Source organism: Stomoxys calcitrans, chromosome 2, assembly GCF_963082655.1.
Source record: "Stomoxys calcitrans chromosome 2, idStoCalc2.1, whole genome shotgun sequence".
In the NCBI taxonomy this organism is placed as follows: Eukaryota; Metazoa; Arthropoda; class Insecta; order Diptera; family Muscidae; genus Stomoxys; species Stomoxys calcitrans.
The window spans coordinates 194,316,792-194,334,569 of record NC_081553.1 but is presented as its reverse complement, the minus strand read 5'-3'; the positions used below and the strand labels follow the sequence as shown (position 1 = coordinate 194,334,569).

The 17,778-nt window shown below is 42.9% G+C and overlaps 1 protein-coding gene across 3 annotated transcripts in view; it reads right to left on the bottom strand.

The window, feature by feature from the left end:
- Positions 1-4,228: 4,228 nt before the first annotated feature.
- Positions 4,229-17,778, bottom strand: part of LOC106088658 (protein winged eye) — a 141,849-nt gene continuing 128,299 nt past the window's right edge. For all 3 annotated transcript variants that reach the window (XM_013254275.2, XM_013254276.2, XM_013254277.2), the window contains 4 exons: positions 14,072-15,030; positions 13,815-14,000; positions 9,650-9,811; positions 4,229-5,171 (listed from right to left, as the gene is read on the bottom strand). In XM_013254275.2, coding sequence (XP_013109729.2) covers positions 4,857-5,171; positions 9,650-9,811; positions 13,815-14,000; positions 14,072-15,030 — 1,622 coding nt within the window. In that variant the 3' untranslated portion in view covers positions 4,229-4,856. The remainder of the gene's footprint in view (positions 5,172-9,649; positions 9,812-13,814; positions 14,001-14,071; positions 15,031-17,778) is intronic.

Genomic DNA, 17,778 nt, shown 5'->3' with positions numbered 1-17,778 from the left:
GACAGACGGACGGACAGACAGACGGACGGACAGACAGAGGGACAGACAGACAGACGGATAGAAAGACGGACGGACAGACAGACGGACGGAAAGACAGAAGAACAGACGGACGGACAGACGGGCGGACAGACGGGCGGACAGATGGACGGACAGACGGACTGACAGACGGACGGACAGACGGACGGACAGACGGACGGATATGGCTAGATCGACTTTAAATGTCATGACGATCAAGAATTTATATACTTTATGGGGTCTAAGACGAACATTACGAGGAGTTACAAACAGAATAACGAAATTAGTATACCCCCATCCTATGGTGGAGGGTATAAAAACAAAACGTACGTCGAAAAAAAAACCACAAGAGTTAAAAATTTTTTCAAAAAAGAATGAACAAAAACAAGTAGGTGCGTGCTAAGTTCGGCCGTGGCAGACCCTATCAAATGCCTTGGAGATATCCAGAGCCACGACTTTATTCTCATAAAAAAGCCATTAGGTCTCCCTTAGAGCGATTTCTGTGGAACCCATACTGTCTATAGCGAAGAAGCTATTGGACTCTAAGTATCACACAAGATGATGGTTAACCATAATCTCCATAACCTTGGAGAGCGTGGAGCACAAGCAATTGGCAGAAAACTCGCAGGGTTTTTCCGGTTCCACAAGGACCATCCCATCATATGGTCTGGGCTGATTAAAGCCACAGCAAATATGTGCAGTAATGGCCTGCAAAGCTGTTGTTGTGCTATGCAGTCTTCGAAATCCATGTTGATGCTCGGCGAATGGAAATTCTCCTACAAGGCTGGGGAGGAGTAATGCCTCAAGCGTTATTGCTACTGGTAAGAGAAGGGAAATCGGTATGTATGACTCTCCCCAGCCTCGGGTCCTTTCCAGGCTTCGATAACGGGATCACTCTGCCCATTTTCCAAACATCGGGAACTATAAGAGTATTCAAAGACAGGTTGAGGACAGTGGTAAGTTACTCAACTCCAGGTGAATCCAGATTATTCAACATCCGTGTAGAGATTCCGTCGGGGCCCAACGCCTTGAATGATTTGGCGCCACGGATGACATTCGTAACTTCACCATCGGCTCGGAGACCACGAATACGGCGAATGGCTCTCCTCCTTGCCCTGTCACTCTCGGGATGCACAACAAATTGACGGTTGAACAACCTGGCTCATCTCTTCGGATCAGTCACGGACATTTCACCAGAATGACTCAGATCCTGTCATCCCGTCTACCAGAGTTCGAAATTGACTTAACAGTAGACCACAGCTTGCCGAAACCGGTGCCTAAGTTACATTGCTCCAAGTGTTCAAGCCACAAATTCCGCTTATGTTCGTTGACCACCCTGTTAATTTCCAGATTTAGCTCGCTGATTCTGGGTTTAGTGGGGTCCATACCACGAATCCCCTCACGCTCGTCTGCGAGTACCACTGCCTGCGCCGTGAAGTTGGGGCGCACTTCGGTGGTCGGTAGATGGTGAGAATTATAGGGAGGTAGTCTGACCCCAAAGAGATGACAACTCGTCAGGATACGTCACTCAGGTGGTCAGGGGATACAATGGAAATCTCGGGCGAACTGATGCACCTCCTCGTTATCCTAGTGGGGGCATCCTCATTCATCGTGCAAAACGTAGAACCTTCAATCTGCTCATTCTGGAGAATGCCATGAAGTGTGATGCGCATTAAAGTCCCCTTGAACCAGACGATTATGGCCAGATAGTAGCCCACTTATGTCGGGGTTGTAAGCTTGGCCATTAATCGGGATACAGCTATCAACCGGCGGTACGTACACGTTGTATAGCTCTATATCGGTAGTACAGGACCTGCTATCCCTATGCACTCCATGTAGGGGTCACTAGCGCCAGGCGCATGCGAGATGGGTCTATATTGCATGGAATGGTGAATCACGAAGGCCAATACCCCATCTCCATTCCTTGAGCGATCCCTACGTCGCACATTGTATCCGTGACAACTACGTAAGCTGTAGGTGTTGGACAGCTTTGTCTCCTGGATTGCAGTTTAGTTGCAAAAAGGATACATTTCGCGGCACTGGCCTGGCAATATTTGGGCGGGGATGGTGCCGTTGCGTAAATTGCCATACGGGAGAGATCGGGGGGATCACAAAGTCCGACGAAGAGGACACAGAAGGCGACAACGACGACGCGTGTGACCCACTGCTGGCTATGTTCGCACAGCACCTTGCGACATATGCAGTATGACTATACCCACATAGTGAAGTGAGGCCAGAGCAAAATCGGAAATTTACCCACTCCATGCACAGATTACACCTCACCGACTCCGACCGATGATGGAGGAGGTTCTGGCAAACCGAACAGAATCAGGGTCCGGGGTTCTTTTCCATACCGACACGGACCAGAAGCATGCGGAGAAGGCACTCCGGGATGTGCCTCACCCATGACGAAAACAGACGAACACGTACACTGAGGCGGCAGCCCCTGCCGATGAGGATTCCATCGGATCAATCTGGTGCGTACAACCGGCTGCCATGGGATTGTGCGAATTGTAGGGGCTCAAGAATTAAAATCGGTAGATTGGTTTATATGGAAGCTGTATCCAGCTATAGATCGCTTCAGACCATATTGCTCACGTATGTTGAAGGCGATGGGAGAAGCCGTTGTACAAAATTCGTACTAAATCGGATGAGAATTGCTCTTTCTAGAAGCTCAAGAAGTCAAGACCCCAGATCGGTTTATATGGCAACTATAGCAGGTTATGTATCGATTTGCACCATATTCATAACAGTTTTTGGAAGTCATATCAAAACACCTCATACAAAATTTCAGCCAAATCGGATGAGAATTGCGCCCTCTAGCGGCTCAAGAAGTCCAGATTCAAGATCGGTTTATATGACAGCTATACCAGGTTATTAACCGATTTGCGCCAGTTTTTGGAAATCATTTCAAAACTGCTCATGTAAAATTTTAGCTAAATCGGATGATAATTGCGCCCTCTAGCGGCTCAAGAAGTCAAATGCCAAGATCGGTTTATATGGCACCTATACCAAGTTATTAACCGATTTGCGCCAGTTTTTGGAAATCATCAAAACTCCTCATGGAAAATTTTAGCTAAATCGGATGAGAATTGCGCCCTCTAGCGGCTCAAGAAGTCAAGATTCAAGATCGGTTGATATGGCACCTATACCAGGTTATGAACCGTTTTGCACAATACGCACAAATATTGGAAATGATACCAAAACACAACGTGCAAAATTACAGCAAAATCGGATGAGAATTGCGCCCTCTAGCGGCTCAAGAAGTCAAGAGCCAAGTTCGGTTTATATGGGAGCTATATCAGGTTATTAACCGATTTGAATCATATTTAGCACAGTTGTTGGAAGTGGTACTAAAACACCACGTGCAAACTTACAGCCAAATTGGATGGGAATTGCGCCCTCTAGCGGCTCAAGAAGTCAAAAGCCAGCTATATATGGCAGCTATACCAGATTATGAACCGATTTGAACCATACTTAGCACAGTTGTTGGAAGTGGTACCAAAACACAGTCAAATCGGACGAGAATTGCGCCCTCTAGAGGCTCAAGCAGTCATGACCAAAGATTGGTTTATATAGCAGCTATATCAAAACATGAACCGATTTGGCCCATTTACAATACTAACCGACCTACACTAATAAAAAGTATTTGTGCAAAATTTCAAGCGGCTAACTTTACTACTTCGAAAGTTAGAGTGCTTTGGACGGACGGACAAGGCTAGATCGACTTAAAATTTCATGACGATCAAGAATATATACACTTTTTGGGGTCTTAGACGCATATTTCGAGGTGTTACAAACAGAATGACGAAATTAGTATACCCCCATCCTGTGGTAGAGGATATAAAAACTGTTGTGGATTTATGAAGCCTATGTGGTTGATCGGATAACATCTGGTTCACTTTTAGGACCCAATGAGGCCATTTTGATTTTTCAATGGGTGAAGGGTCTAAGAAAATCTCAAAATTTCAATTTATACCAAAATTAAATAAAAAATAAACTGTTCAAAAAAAAATGGTTTGCTTTAAGCCAGGGCTGCGTAAACGACCGGAGTCGAGTTTTTGAGGCCGGAGTGGAAGTCGGAGTAGGACTATTGAGCCCTAGTCAGAGTTTGGCTCGGAGTTGAGCACGTTAGTCGAGTCGAGGGCTAGATGCCGCATCCTTGCTTCAAACATTGATTTCCCTTACACAAATAGGCAAAGATTAAAAAAAAAAAGACCATAAAATATTTTTAGCAATTCTTTTTTTTTTCTTGTTTTTGTTTTGAGCATGTAAAATAATATTTAACAAAAGAAAATAAAACCTTAAACAGAAAACTACTACACAAAGGTATGTATATATGTATATTTAATATCTTAAACTGTACATAGAAAATAAATGTTTTAAACCTGGGGTTACAAAAACAACGAAAAAAAAAAATAATAAAATAAAATAAAATTATAATAAATGTTTTTTTTTGTATATAAATGTATAAGTATGTTAAGTTGTTAGTTGGGTATGGTTTGTTTCTCTTTTGCTTGTTGCTTTTGCTGTTGTTGTTGTCGTATAGATAACATACAAATGTACATATGCCATTGTGTGTGTGTGTGTGTGTATTTGTGTATATAGTCAATTTTTACTATACTTCAAACTTATACTTCTTACACCTTAAGGTTTTATATATCATTTCTTTTTTCGGTATATATATATAAATTATATTCATATTTATATGTATATTGTAGTGTATATATATATATAGAGAATATGTTGTTGTTTTTTTACTTTAATTTATATTATAACTATAATAAAATTCTTTTTTCTTTTGTATTTACTTTTACTTTGTTTTCTTTTTTGTGTTTTAGTTAATCCGTAGTAATATTTGTGTGTTTAGTGTTAGTATTATTAATAACATTTGTTGTTGTTGTTGTTGCATTTTGTTGTTTTTGCTGTTGCTGCTCTTCGAGAGTTGGAATATTATCTTGTAATTTGAGGACTTGTAATCTTGGATTATAATAGCCTGCTAAGTAATATGTATCATTATTATCGTATATCGATTGATATTGCTTTGAATCTGCTCCAAATTTATTATAGTATCGGGCAAATTGTAACACTTCACAGCGATGTGATATTGTTTGTACATCATTTTCATCTTCATGAGGTGATTCAAATAGAGCACCCTGTAAAATAGAAGAAGAAGAAGGAAATTAGTCCAGAGGTTATTAGTTAAAATTGCGCCCTCTAGTGGCTAAAGAAGTCAAGACACCAGATCGGTTTATGTGGCAGCTATATCAGGTTATGGAACGATTTGAACTATTATTAGAACAGTTGTTGAAAGTTATAACGAAACACTTCATGTAAAATTTCAGACAAATCGGATAGGAATTACGCACTCTAGACGCTCAAGAAGTCAAGACCCCAGTTAGGTTTATATGACAGCTATATCAGGTTATGGACCGATTTGAACCATACTCAGCACAGTTGTTGGAAGTCATAATAAAACACCTCATGCAAAATTTCAGCCAAATCGGATAATAATTGCGCCCTCTAGCGCCTAAAGAAGTCAAGACCCCAGATCGGTTTACATAGCAGCTATATCAGGTTATGAACCGATTTCAACCATACTTAACACAGTTGTTGAAAGTCATAACAAAACATTTCATGCGAAATTTCAGCCAAATCGGATAATAATTGCGCCCTCCAGCGACTAAAGAAGTCAAGACACCTGATAGGTTTATATGGCAGCTATATCACATTAAGGACCGATTTGAACCATACTCAGCACAGTTGTTGGAAGTCATAATAAAACACCTCATGCGAAATTTCAGCCAAATCGGATAAGCATTGCGCCCTCTAGCGCCTAAAGAAGTCAAGACCCCAGATCGGTTTACATAGCAGCTATATCAGGTTATGGACCGATTTCAACCATACTAAGCACAGTTTTTGGAAGTCATAATAAAACACTTCATGTTAAATTTCAGCCAAATTGGATAAGAATTGCGCCCTCTAGTGGCTCAAGAAGTCAAGACCCCACATAGGTTTATATGGCAGCTATATCAGGTTATGGACCGATTTGAACCATACTTAACACAGATGTTGAAAGTCATAATAAAACATTTCATGCGAAATTTCAGCCAAATCGGATAATAATTGCGCCCTCTAGTGGCTCAAGAAGTCAAGACCCCAGATAGGTATATATGACAGCTATATAAAAACGTGGACCGATATAGCCCATTTACAATCCCAACCGACCCACACTAATAAGAAGTATTTGTGCAAAATTTCAAGCGGCTAGCTTTCGAGGAGTTACAAACAGAATGACGAAATTAGTGGAGGGGGAGGGTGGAGGGTCCTATGGTGGAGGGTATACAAATAGGGACAATTTGGAAACTTAATTCTAAAGTGGAAAGCCTCTATCAGGAGACAATAGGAGTATTCACTGGGTTTATCTGTTTTAAACCACTAAGGAAGGGCAAATGTCGGGCGGTGCCGACTGTATAATACCGTACACCTACCCTGTATCCAATTCTGAACCAATTTTGATGGACCTCGGCGGATGTTTTCTTCTTCAACTCTCTAATATCTTTTAAGGGTTGGGGCACTTCGCCTTGAATGTGTATATGGGCCACTATACAATAGCTTATTTCCGCCTGTATCGCTGAACGCGTTTTTGGGGGGTAGGGTGAACCCCTATACTTCGATCTGATTTTGTATGCCAGATTCGTTATCTACTCCCGAATACCGAATAATACCATATTGACATGAACGCCCAATATGTCTGTTTGGGGGGATTTTAGGGTTGGGAAGGCCTGATTGGTACATAGACCCGTATTTTAATACCATATTCGTATTCTATTTTCCAATACCTTTCATTTAATACCCATATTATCACGATCGGATTTTGGGTGGTATTTTTGGGTAAATGGGGAGCGTCCGCCCCCTTCCGAAATCAACAAATTATAAAGCCTATTTCTTCTTTCTGACCATATTCGCAATCTACTCCCTTATGTCCGCATGTAAAGAGAAATAACAGAACATCGCATGCAATGCTCCCAAATAAACCGACCTCGCTATATCAGGTTTTAGTCCGATTTAGACCGTATTTGGCATAGTTGTTGGAAGTCAAAACAGAACACTGCATGCAAACTTTCAGCCAAATCCGACAAAAATTGTGGCTTGCAAGGACTCAAGAAGTCAAATCGGGAGATCGGTTTACATGGGAGCTATATCAGGTTTTTGACCGATTCGGACCTTGCTTGACACAGGCATTGGAATACCACATGCAAAATTTCAGCCAAATCGGACAAAAGTTGCGGCTTCCACGGACTCAAGAGGTCAAATCGGGAGATCGGTTTATATGGGAGCTATATCTAAATCTTAACCGATATGGCCCAATTTGCAATCCCCAACGATCTACATCGATATTAAGTATCTGAGCAACATTTCAATCGGCTAGCTGGGCAACATTTCAAGCGGCGTTCGCGGGGCAACATTACGCGTTCGATCTCCATCGTTATTTCGACAGACGGACGGTCGAACGGGCAGACGGTCGGACATGGCTAGATTGACACAGAACGTCAAGACGATCAAGAATTTATTTAATTGATGGGATCTTAGACGAATGTTTCGAGGTGTTACAAACGGAATGACTAGATTAGTATACCCCCATCCTATGGTGGTGGGTAGAAATATATGATGGGTGACTATGATCTTTTTACGATTCGTACTTTTTGGTACAAATATTAATACCATTAGGTACTTTCTATACAAATGAAGCCAAGGATCTAAAATTTTACATGTAGGTAAAACTTAGAAATATATGATGGGCGCCTAAATGATTTTTTCACAATTCGAGCATTTTGGTACCAAAAATGGTACCATTTTGTACTTTCATTATAGATGGAGCTAGAGGTCCGAAATATGGTTTGCTACCTACATGCCTAAGAAATAAATAATGGGTGACTAAATGATCTATTCAAAATTCGTAAATTTTGGTACCAAAATTGGTACCATTTTGTACTTTCTGTTCAGATTAAACCTGAGGCCTGAAATTTGGCATGCAGGTATGTACATCTAGCAATAATATGATTGGTGACTACGATCTTTTCACAATTCGTGCAGCTACGACGACCTATTCACCACTCGCACATTTTGGTACCAAAATTGGTACCATTTGATATATTCTTCACAGATGGAGCTAGAGGTCTGAAATTTGGCATGCAGGTACAACAAAGAAATATATAATTGGTGACTAAATGATATGTTACAAAGTCATACATTTTGGTACCATTTGGTACTTTCTTTACAGATAGATCTAGAGGTCTGAAATTTGGCATACAGGAACATCTAGCAATTATATGATGGGTAACTACAATCTTTTTACAATTAGTACATGTTGGTACCATTTGGTACTTTCTACAATTTGGCATGTTGGTAATACGTAGAAATATTTAAAGGCGCCAATAACTCCCCTTGTCATATCGAGGCCGGTGCTGGCCACTGAGACTCACCACTTGATACCGCTGGTTGTCCGCCATCTGCAACCTGTGGACGCTCCCGGTAGTTCCCAGCTGAGCTTCTCATACACACATCGGAACTGAGAATTCCGACCCATGTGGTGGTCATAGTCATCTCGTGCTGGGACCTTTAAGTGTCTTGGCTACTGGTGAGATGAGGAAAATCTGTCTATACGATTCTCTACTTTTAGAGTTTCTTTCAGGCTTCAGTGCCGGGATCACACTGGGAGTACTCAAAGACAGGTTGAAAACCCTTGGAAGATATTCGACTCCTGGTACATCCGGACGATAGGGGCTGTTTCGGTCTGCAATAACTATGAGCACCACAGGTTGGAACTTTGAGCTTCCATTGTTTGGTGTTCATCGTTATCATGGGAAGCTACTGCGAGCGTCCACAAGTTACGGATAGAGGAGTGAAGAGTCGCAGTGTCATGTCAGGCGGCAATGCTTTAATACTGAGTGCATAGTCATCTCGTGCTGGGACTTTAAGCGTCTTGGCTACTGCTGAGATAAGGAAAATCTGTCTATACTATTCTCCACTTTTAGTGTTTCTTTCAGGCTTCCGTAGCGGGATCACGCTGAGAATGGTCAAAGACAGATTGAAAACCCTTGGAAGGTATTCGACTCCTGGTACATCCGGACGATAGGGGCTGTTTCGGTCTGGAATAACTATGAGCACCACAGGTTGGAACTTTGAGCTTCCATTGTTTGGTGTTCATCGTTATCATGGGAAGCTACTGCGAGCGTCCACAAGTTGCGGATAGTGGCTTGTGTATCTCCATATACAGTCGCTGACAATCAGCGGTATCGAGTGAAGAGTCTCAGTGTCATGTCAGGCGTCAACGCCTTAATACTGAGTACATGTGATACTATCCGTAACCTGTGGACGCGCCCGGTAGCTCGCTGTTAAGCTTCTCCCGACAGCAATGCACACCGCACAAATCAGACCTCAATGCTACAGCCTGTGTGATGCTCACAGCTATCCCGTGCCTCGCTCACAGCTATACCGATGTGAAATGATTGAATGGGTTAGAGATAATTTTTCAGATTTATCCCGGCCCAAGGTCAAGGTGCATTCACTTGTTAAAAATTTAACTTTTTTTGAAGAAAAAAAAAATAATTTTTAAAGACCATTTACTTACCGGAAATTTTAATTTAGGACATCCTGTTGTTTCTTCAGGATGATAAAACCATCGCACACGTACGATTTTATTATTGCATGAATTCTCCCACATTGATTCGATGCGTCCAATATAGGGACGATCCGGTCGTCCAGTTGATAAAAATACTGCACAATCCCCAACCTTTAAAGAGAGAGAGAGAGAGGTAGAAACAAATGAGTCAATGATTATTTCATAGATCAAGATCAATTGATGAAATAAAAACATAAAAAATTGAGAGAAATTTCCTTCCCGAAAGTCACTAAGATTTATGATGGTCGAATATATAATCCCGTGGCAGCCGATTGTACGTACCGGATTGACCCGATGGAATCCTTCATCGGTGTACGTGTTCGTCCTTTTTTCGTCATGGGAGAGGCACATCCCGAAGTGCCTTCTCACCATGCTTCTGGTCCGTGCCGGAATTGAAAAGATCCTCGGACCCTAGTTCGGTTCGGTTTGCCAGAACCTCCTCCATCATAGGTCGGAGTCGGTGAGGTGTAACCGGTGCATGAAGTGGGTAAATTTCCGATTTTGCTCTGGCTTTACATCACTACAGGAGTATAGTCACACTGAATATGTTGCAAGGTGCTGTGCGAACAGCAGTGGGTCGCAAGCGTAGTCGCTTTCTGCGTTCTGGTCGTCGGACTATGTGACCCTTCCCGACCTCTCCCGTGCGACAATATACGCAACATCAGCATCCCAGCCGCAATATTGCACAGGCCAGTGCTGAGAAGTGTATCATTGTTGCAATTGAATTGCAATGGTCTCCCTGGCAAGTTCGACGAGATTGTGGATTTTATGAGTCGGAGGAGCATTTTGGTCGCAGCGATCCAGGAGACAAAACTGACCAACAACTGCAGCTTTCACAGTTGTCACGGTTACAATGTGCTACATAAGGATCGCTCAAGGAATGGAAGTGGGGGATTGGCCTTCGTAATACACCATTTCGTGCAGTATAAACCTATATTGCCTGCGCTTAACGCTAGTGACCCCCTACATGGAATGCATGGGGATAGCAGTCAGGTCTGGTACTGCCGAGATAGAGCTATACAACGTGTATATACCGCCGGTTGGTAGCTGTGTCCCGATTCATGGCCAGGCTTACAAGCTCGACATAAGTGGGTTGCTATCTGGCCATAGTCGTCTGCTTCTAGGGGACTTCAATGGGCATCACACGTCATGGCATTCTTCCCTAGGTAACGACCAGGGTGGCATAGCTTTGGCAGAGCAGATTTATAGCTCCACGTTTTGCACGGTGAATGAGGATGCCGCCACGGTGAATGAGGATGCCCCCACTAGGATTCCGAGGGGGTGCAGCAGCTCGCCTGACATTTCCATTGCATTCCCTGATCTCCTGAGAGACTTATCCTGGCAAGCCATCATCTTTTTGGGGTCAGACCACCTCTACATAATTCTCACCATCGAACGACCACCCAACTGCATAACCTCTGAGCGTCAGACGTTTATCAATCAGAAGAAGGCCGATTGGACTGGCTTCAGAGAGTATACCAATCGCCGCTTGAGTGAACTGCTAGCCCCCTCGGATGTTCTAGATGTCGAGAGGAAATTCCGAGACATCATTCATTCAGCAGCCACTCGCTTTATACCAGCTGGTCAAATACCCCATGTGCGGCCCAATTTCCCATCGCAAGCAGTGGTACTCGCAGACGATCGTGATGGGATTCGTGGCATGGACCCCACTTACCCCAGAATCAGCGAGCTGAATCTGGAAATTAACAGGGTAGTCAACGAACATAAGCGGAAATTGTGGCTGGAATGTAACTTAGGTACCGGTTAAGGCAAGCTGTGCTCTACTGTTAAGACACTCTCGAACCCCGATAGACGGGATGACAAGACCTCAGTCACTTTTGGCGACTTAACCGTGACTGATTCGAAGAGATGCGCCAGGTTGTTCAACCGTCAATTTATTGTGCATCCCGAGAGTGACAGGGCTAGGAGGAGAGCCATTCGTCGTGTCCGTGGTCTCCAAACCCAAGAGCAGTCGAAGATATGCGCCAGGTTGTTCAACCGTCAATTTATTGTGCATCCCGAGAGTGACAGGGCTAGGAGGAGAGCCATTCGTAGTATCCGTGCTCTCCGAGCCGATGAACAGCCATCACATTTTACCGTGGGCGAAGTTACGAATGTCATCCATGGCGCCAAATCAACCAAGGCGTTGGGCCCCAACGGAATCTCTACACTTATGCTGAAGAATCTGGATTTACCTGGAGTTGAATAACTTACTACTGTCCTCAGCCTGTCTGTGAGCACTTTTATAGTTCCCGATGTCTGGCAAATGGACAGAGTGATCCCGTTACTTAAGCCTGGAAAGCACCCGAGATTGGGGGAGTTGTACAGACCGATCTCCCTTTTCTCACAAAGACGCCTGAGGCATTACTACTCCCAAGCCTCGTAGGAGAATTTCCGAGCATCAGCATGGATTTCGAAGACTGTATAACACAACAACTGCTCTGCATGCCATCACCGCACACATCGCCGTGGCTTTAATCAGCCCAGTCCAGATGATAGGACGGTTCTCGTGGCACTGGACCTATCGAAGGCATTCGACACATTCAGCCATGCCAAACTATGTGAGGACATTGCCAATACGTCCCTCCAGCCAGGCCTAAAACGCTGAATCGCAAATTATCTGTGTGGTCACCAGTCATTTGTGGAATTTAGGGATAAGAAGTCGAAGCACCGTAGAGTGAAACAGGGAGTTCCCCAAGGTGGGGTGATATCTCCGGCAATGTTTAACCTTTACCTATCCTCCATTCCACCCCCTCCAGGCGACATAGAGATCGTATCATATGCGGACGATTGTACGATCATGGCATCAGGCCCCCCACCCATTGTTGACATCTGCGATAGGTTGAACGTCTAACTCAACGAATTTGTCTTATATTTCGCTGCAAGAAATCTGAAGATATCTGCCATCAAATCTTCAGCCACATTGCTGACCACAAATACGCGTGAGGTGAATACTGAGCTGACTGTGATGGTCGATGGAGAAATGATTCCGACCATCAAGTGTCCCAGAATACTTGGTGTCACATTTGACAGCTCCTACACATTCTCCCCATATGTCACACCAATTTGCGATAAAGTCAAAGTAGAAAGAAGGTCCTCCTCAAGTCACTTGTCGGCAGCACTTGGGGTGCAGACAAAGAAACTTTGTTGACCACGTACAAAGCAATTGGCCGGTCCGTGGCATGGGATGCAGCGCCAGTGTGGTGTCGTCAAATCCGGAATAATATTCGGATTTGTCAGAATGCCGTTTTTCGAACTGCGACGGGCTGTCTCCTCAGTGCTCATGTGAACCACCTCCATCAGAAGCCAAATACCTTTTGGGCTGTTATCGCAGAGACCATCCAACTCACCATCTTGTGGTGAGTTGTGGAGAGGTATCCACCGCCCAGAAGCCTTAAGGTAGATCTTCATGATCTAGAGCGTAAGGTTAAGCGCTACAAGAGAGAACCTCTAGATCAAGATTCATGCAGACACGGTAGCAGATGCGTTGAATAGCTGCCGGGCAAATGTGGTTCGTGGAGAACGACCGCCACCCATTGCAACTGAAAAAATTTACTTTCCCCGGCAACTCAGAGTTGTTCAGGCTCAATTGGGATCCTGCAGATACAGAAGCCTCAAATCCTACAGAGTAAGGAGTGATGCCAACGCGCAGGATGTGTGTCCCGATTATGGGACCACACGACACACTTCACCTGTTGAACTGCCCAGCCAGACCTTCTCAACTCAGACCCAGATCCGTCTGGACGTACCCCATCTTTGTTGCAGATTTCCTGGATCTGGACACTCCAAAGAATGAAGCAGACGAAAGATAGAACACAAAAGCAGGTACCGCACGGCCTCTCACTGAGACCTTCACTCGATACCGCTGATTGTCCGCGACGCCGTATGGAGCATTCCACTATTCGCAACCTGTGTACGCTCCCGGTTGCTTCCAGCTAAGCTTAGCTCGTGATAACTTTGAACACTACACAGATTGGAGCTCAAAGATCTAGTCCGTGCGGATTATCCCGTACCGGGCCGATTTTTTTTTTTTTTTTTTAATAAAATTCCATTTTGTTAATCTTTTTAACGAGTGTTGAAGTTTTTTAGATATGGGCCAATTTTCAATGCTTACCGTTATTGTTTCCTTTCCCCGTTTAATGGTTTTGTAGAATTGCTTGCGTATCCTCCCCTTTGTACCCTTAGTGCCATATTTACAATAGGCCTTACCCAGCCAGCCCCATAACTGGCGATCTGGTAAGAAAGCGGCTATCTTGCTGCCCTTGGAGCTGTTGTGTTCCACCATATCATCAGCCTTGGCCTGGAAGAAAAGCGAAAAAAAGAGACATAAGCTTAAAGATGTTCATGAGTTATAGACCTAAAACCTCTTACCTCATCCGAAATTTCGGACATTAAATTGGAAGTGCTTTCCTCTTCCATTTCCAAGTGCTCGGTTTTTACTTTAACACTATGATGATGGTGGTGGCCATGATTGCGTTCATGTTTGATGTGTGGCACATTCAAATGTGCCCCATCTTCATCTTCCTCTTCGGGCTCGTCTTCTTCTTCCTCGTCGGCTTCTTCTTCATCTTCTTCGTTGTCTTCTTCGGCAATTTGAGAATGCTCAGTTTGAGTATTTGTGGGTTCAACAGCATCTCTGGGCTCTGGCTCCTCTTCCTGCTCCTCCTCTTCATCACAGATTTCTGTTTTGGATAGTTGATGATGATGTTGCAGTTGCTGATCCTGCAATGCCGACGCTTGATGATGCTGATGGTGCAGTAATGACGATGTAGCTGACGATTCTTTGATTGTGCGCTCCTGTTTGGTGCTAAACGAGGATGAGGTGGGTGAACTAAAGGAGGTCTTATCCATCTCCGAAACAATGCCAATCTCCATTAGATTCTTGCGATGCTTCTTATGCTTCTTGCGCTTCTTATGCTTGTGGTGTTTGCGCAAACACTCTGAGGCTTCCAAAGTACCATTGGCGGAGGAGGAGGTGCCTGCAGCCACTAGCATGGCCGACGACGAAGAGGAGGAAGAGACATTGCAAGTGGCATTCTGTTGCAGGGATTTCTTCTTCAGGCTCTTATTGCGTTTCTTCTCACTGCGTTTGGCGGCAAATATTTCCATGGCAGTGGCCTGATGATAATCCCTATGGGAACCATTGCTGGTTACACGCTCCAGGTCAGAGCTATTGCTGTGGGCCTCCTTTGCCAAATGATCGCTGTCGTATTGACGCTGCTGCTGCTGCTGCTGCTGCCGATGGTGATCTGTATCATTATTGTTGGGTGTTTTATTAGCATGGGCTTTCTTTTGTTTGCCTAAAGAGTAGAGGGGATTATCGTTGTACTCTGTATGTGTTGTTGGTTTGGTGGAAGGATTTCAGTATTGTTCAGAGAGGTGTGATGGATTGTTTGTTGGTTGGTGTTATTTTGGAGTAATTGGAGCACACAGGAGAAAGTAGTTGTAGTTGTAGTAGTAGTAGTAGTGTTGAAAATGGAAGTGTGGTAGTTATAAAAAAAACGGTAGAAATTGATTGGTTTTTATTGTTGTAGGCGATCGATCAGTGGGGAAGTCAGGATAGAAGGAATTTTGTTGTTTTGTTATAAAAGAAAAAACGAGAATTAAAAAAAAGAAAAAAAAAACATAAGAAATTTTGTCTTTTAGTTGTTTAAACAAAACTTATGCGAAATGATATGGTAACCCTGTTTTTGGGGGAAATGGGTAACAGTCAGCCAAAAAATGAGAAATTTAGAGGAAACATGAGAAGTTTTATGTTTGGGAAAGGCAACACTTTTTTTTTTATAGAATACAAAAAATCCCTTAAAAGGAAATATAAGCCCTAAACCATGATTTTTGAGTCAAATGGATTCTGCAGGCTGCAGATGAAGTTTTCTTTGAAGAGACATAAAAAGAAGCTTTGAAAAAAGCCAATGAGACAAACTTCTGAAAAAACGAAATTGAAAGCCAGCAGACGGACAACAAATGTATACTAGGGTGGGTCAACTTGGGTGGATCAAGCGGTTATCAAAATCGAAAACAATATTGACCCACCCTAATGTATACTCTTTATAGAATTTTTCAACTTTAAGGGCTTATTCACAAAACCATTCGTTTTAGGTGGAAATCGGGCAATACATATATCTGGGAGCCATGTCTAAATCTGAACCGATTTTGATGAAATCTTGCAGATATGTTAAGATCAGTAACGAAACAATCCGTGCCAAATTTTGTGCCGCTCGGTTGAAAATTGTAGTTACTACGGCCATTTAAGTGGAAATCGGGCGATACATATATATGGGAGCTATATCCAAATCTGAACCGATATTGATGAAATCTTGGAAATATTTTTAGATCAGTAACAGAACAATTCGTGCCAAATTTTGTGCAGGTCGGTTGAAAATTGCAGTACCTAAAGCCATTTAAGTGGAAATCGGGCGATACATATATATGGGAGCTATATATAAATCTGAACCGATTTTGATGAAATCTTGCAAATATTTTTAGATCAGTAACAAAACAATCCACGCCAAATTTTGTGCCGATCGGTTGAAAATTGTAGTTACTACAGCCATTTAAGAGAAAATTGGGCGATAGATATATATGGCAGCTATATCTAAATCTGAACCGATTTTGATGAAATCTTGCAGATATGTTAAGATTAGTAACAGAATAATCCGTGTCAAATTTTGTGCAGATCGGTTGAAAATTGTAGTTACTACAGCCATTTAAGCGAAAATCGGGCGATACATATATATGGGAGCTATATCCAAATCTGAACCGATTTTGATGAAATCTTGCATATATTTTTAAATCAGTAACAACACAATCCACGCCAAATTTTGTGCAGATCGGTTGAAAATTGGAGTACCTACAGCCATTTCAGTGGAAATCGGCCGATACGTATATATGGGAGCTATATCTAAATCTGAACCGACTTTGATGAAATCTTGCAGATATGTTAAGATCAGTAACGAAACAATACGTGCCAAATTTTGTGCAGATCGGTTGAAAATTGTAGTTACAACAGCCATTTAAGAGGAAATCGGGCGATATATATGTATGGGAGCTATATCTAAATCTGAACCGATTTTGATGAAACCTTGCATATATGTTAAGATTAGTAATGAAACAATCCGTGCCAAATTTAGTGCCGATCGGTTGCAAATTCTAGTTACTAGGGCCATTTAAGTGGAAATCGGGCGATAGATATATATGGCAGCTATATCTAAATCTGAACCGATTTTGATAAAACCTTGCAGATATGTTAAGATCAATAACGAAACGATCCGTGCCACATTTTGTGTAGATTGATTGAAAATTTTAGTTACTACAGCCATTTACGTGAAAATTGGGCGATACATATATATGGTAGCTATATCTAAATCTGAACCGATTTTTACCAAAATTAATAGCGCCCGTCCTTGGGTCAAACAAGGGACATGTGCAAAATTTCGTGACAATTGGACAACAAACACGACCCGTACCTTGATTACAAGGATACATGGACTCACAGACGGACATTGCTAAATCGAATCAGAAAGCGATTCTGAGTCGATCGGCTTATTTATCAATGGGTCTAGCTCTTCTCAATCCTGGCGTTGCAAACAAAAGCACAAACTTATAATACCCTGTACTACTGTACAGGGTGGTGTGGGGTATAAAAACAGATGTTGGAGTGAGTGACTCGACTCACTTGAGTAGTTACAAGTAGAAGGGTGCTAAGTTGGGCCTTGCGGCTTGCAGGGGCTCAAGAAGTCAAATCGGGGGATCGGTTTATATGGGAGCTATATTAGGTTCTAGGCCGATTTGGACCGTTCTTGACACAAATGTTGGAAGTTATAAGAAAACACTACCTGCAAAGTTTAAGCCAAATCGGACGAAAATTGCGGCTTGTAGGGGCTCAAGAAGTCGAATCGAGGGATCGGTTTATATGGGAGCTATATCAGGTTATACACCGATTTGGATCGGTACACGACACAGTTATTGAAAGTCATAATAGAACACCACGTGCGAAATTTTAACAAAATCGAACAAAAATTGGAGCTTTCAGGGGCTCAAGAAGTCAAATCGGGGGATGGGCTTTTATGGGAGCTATA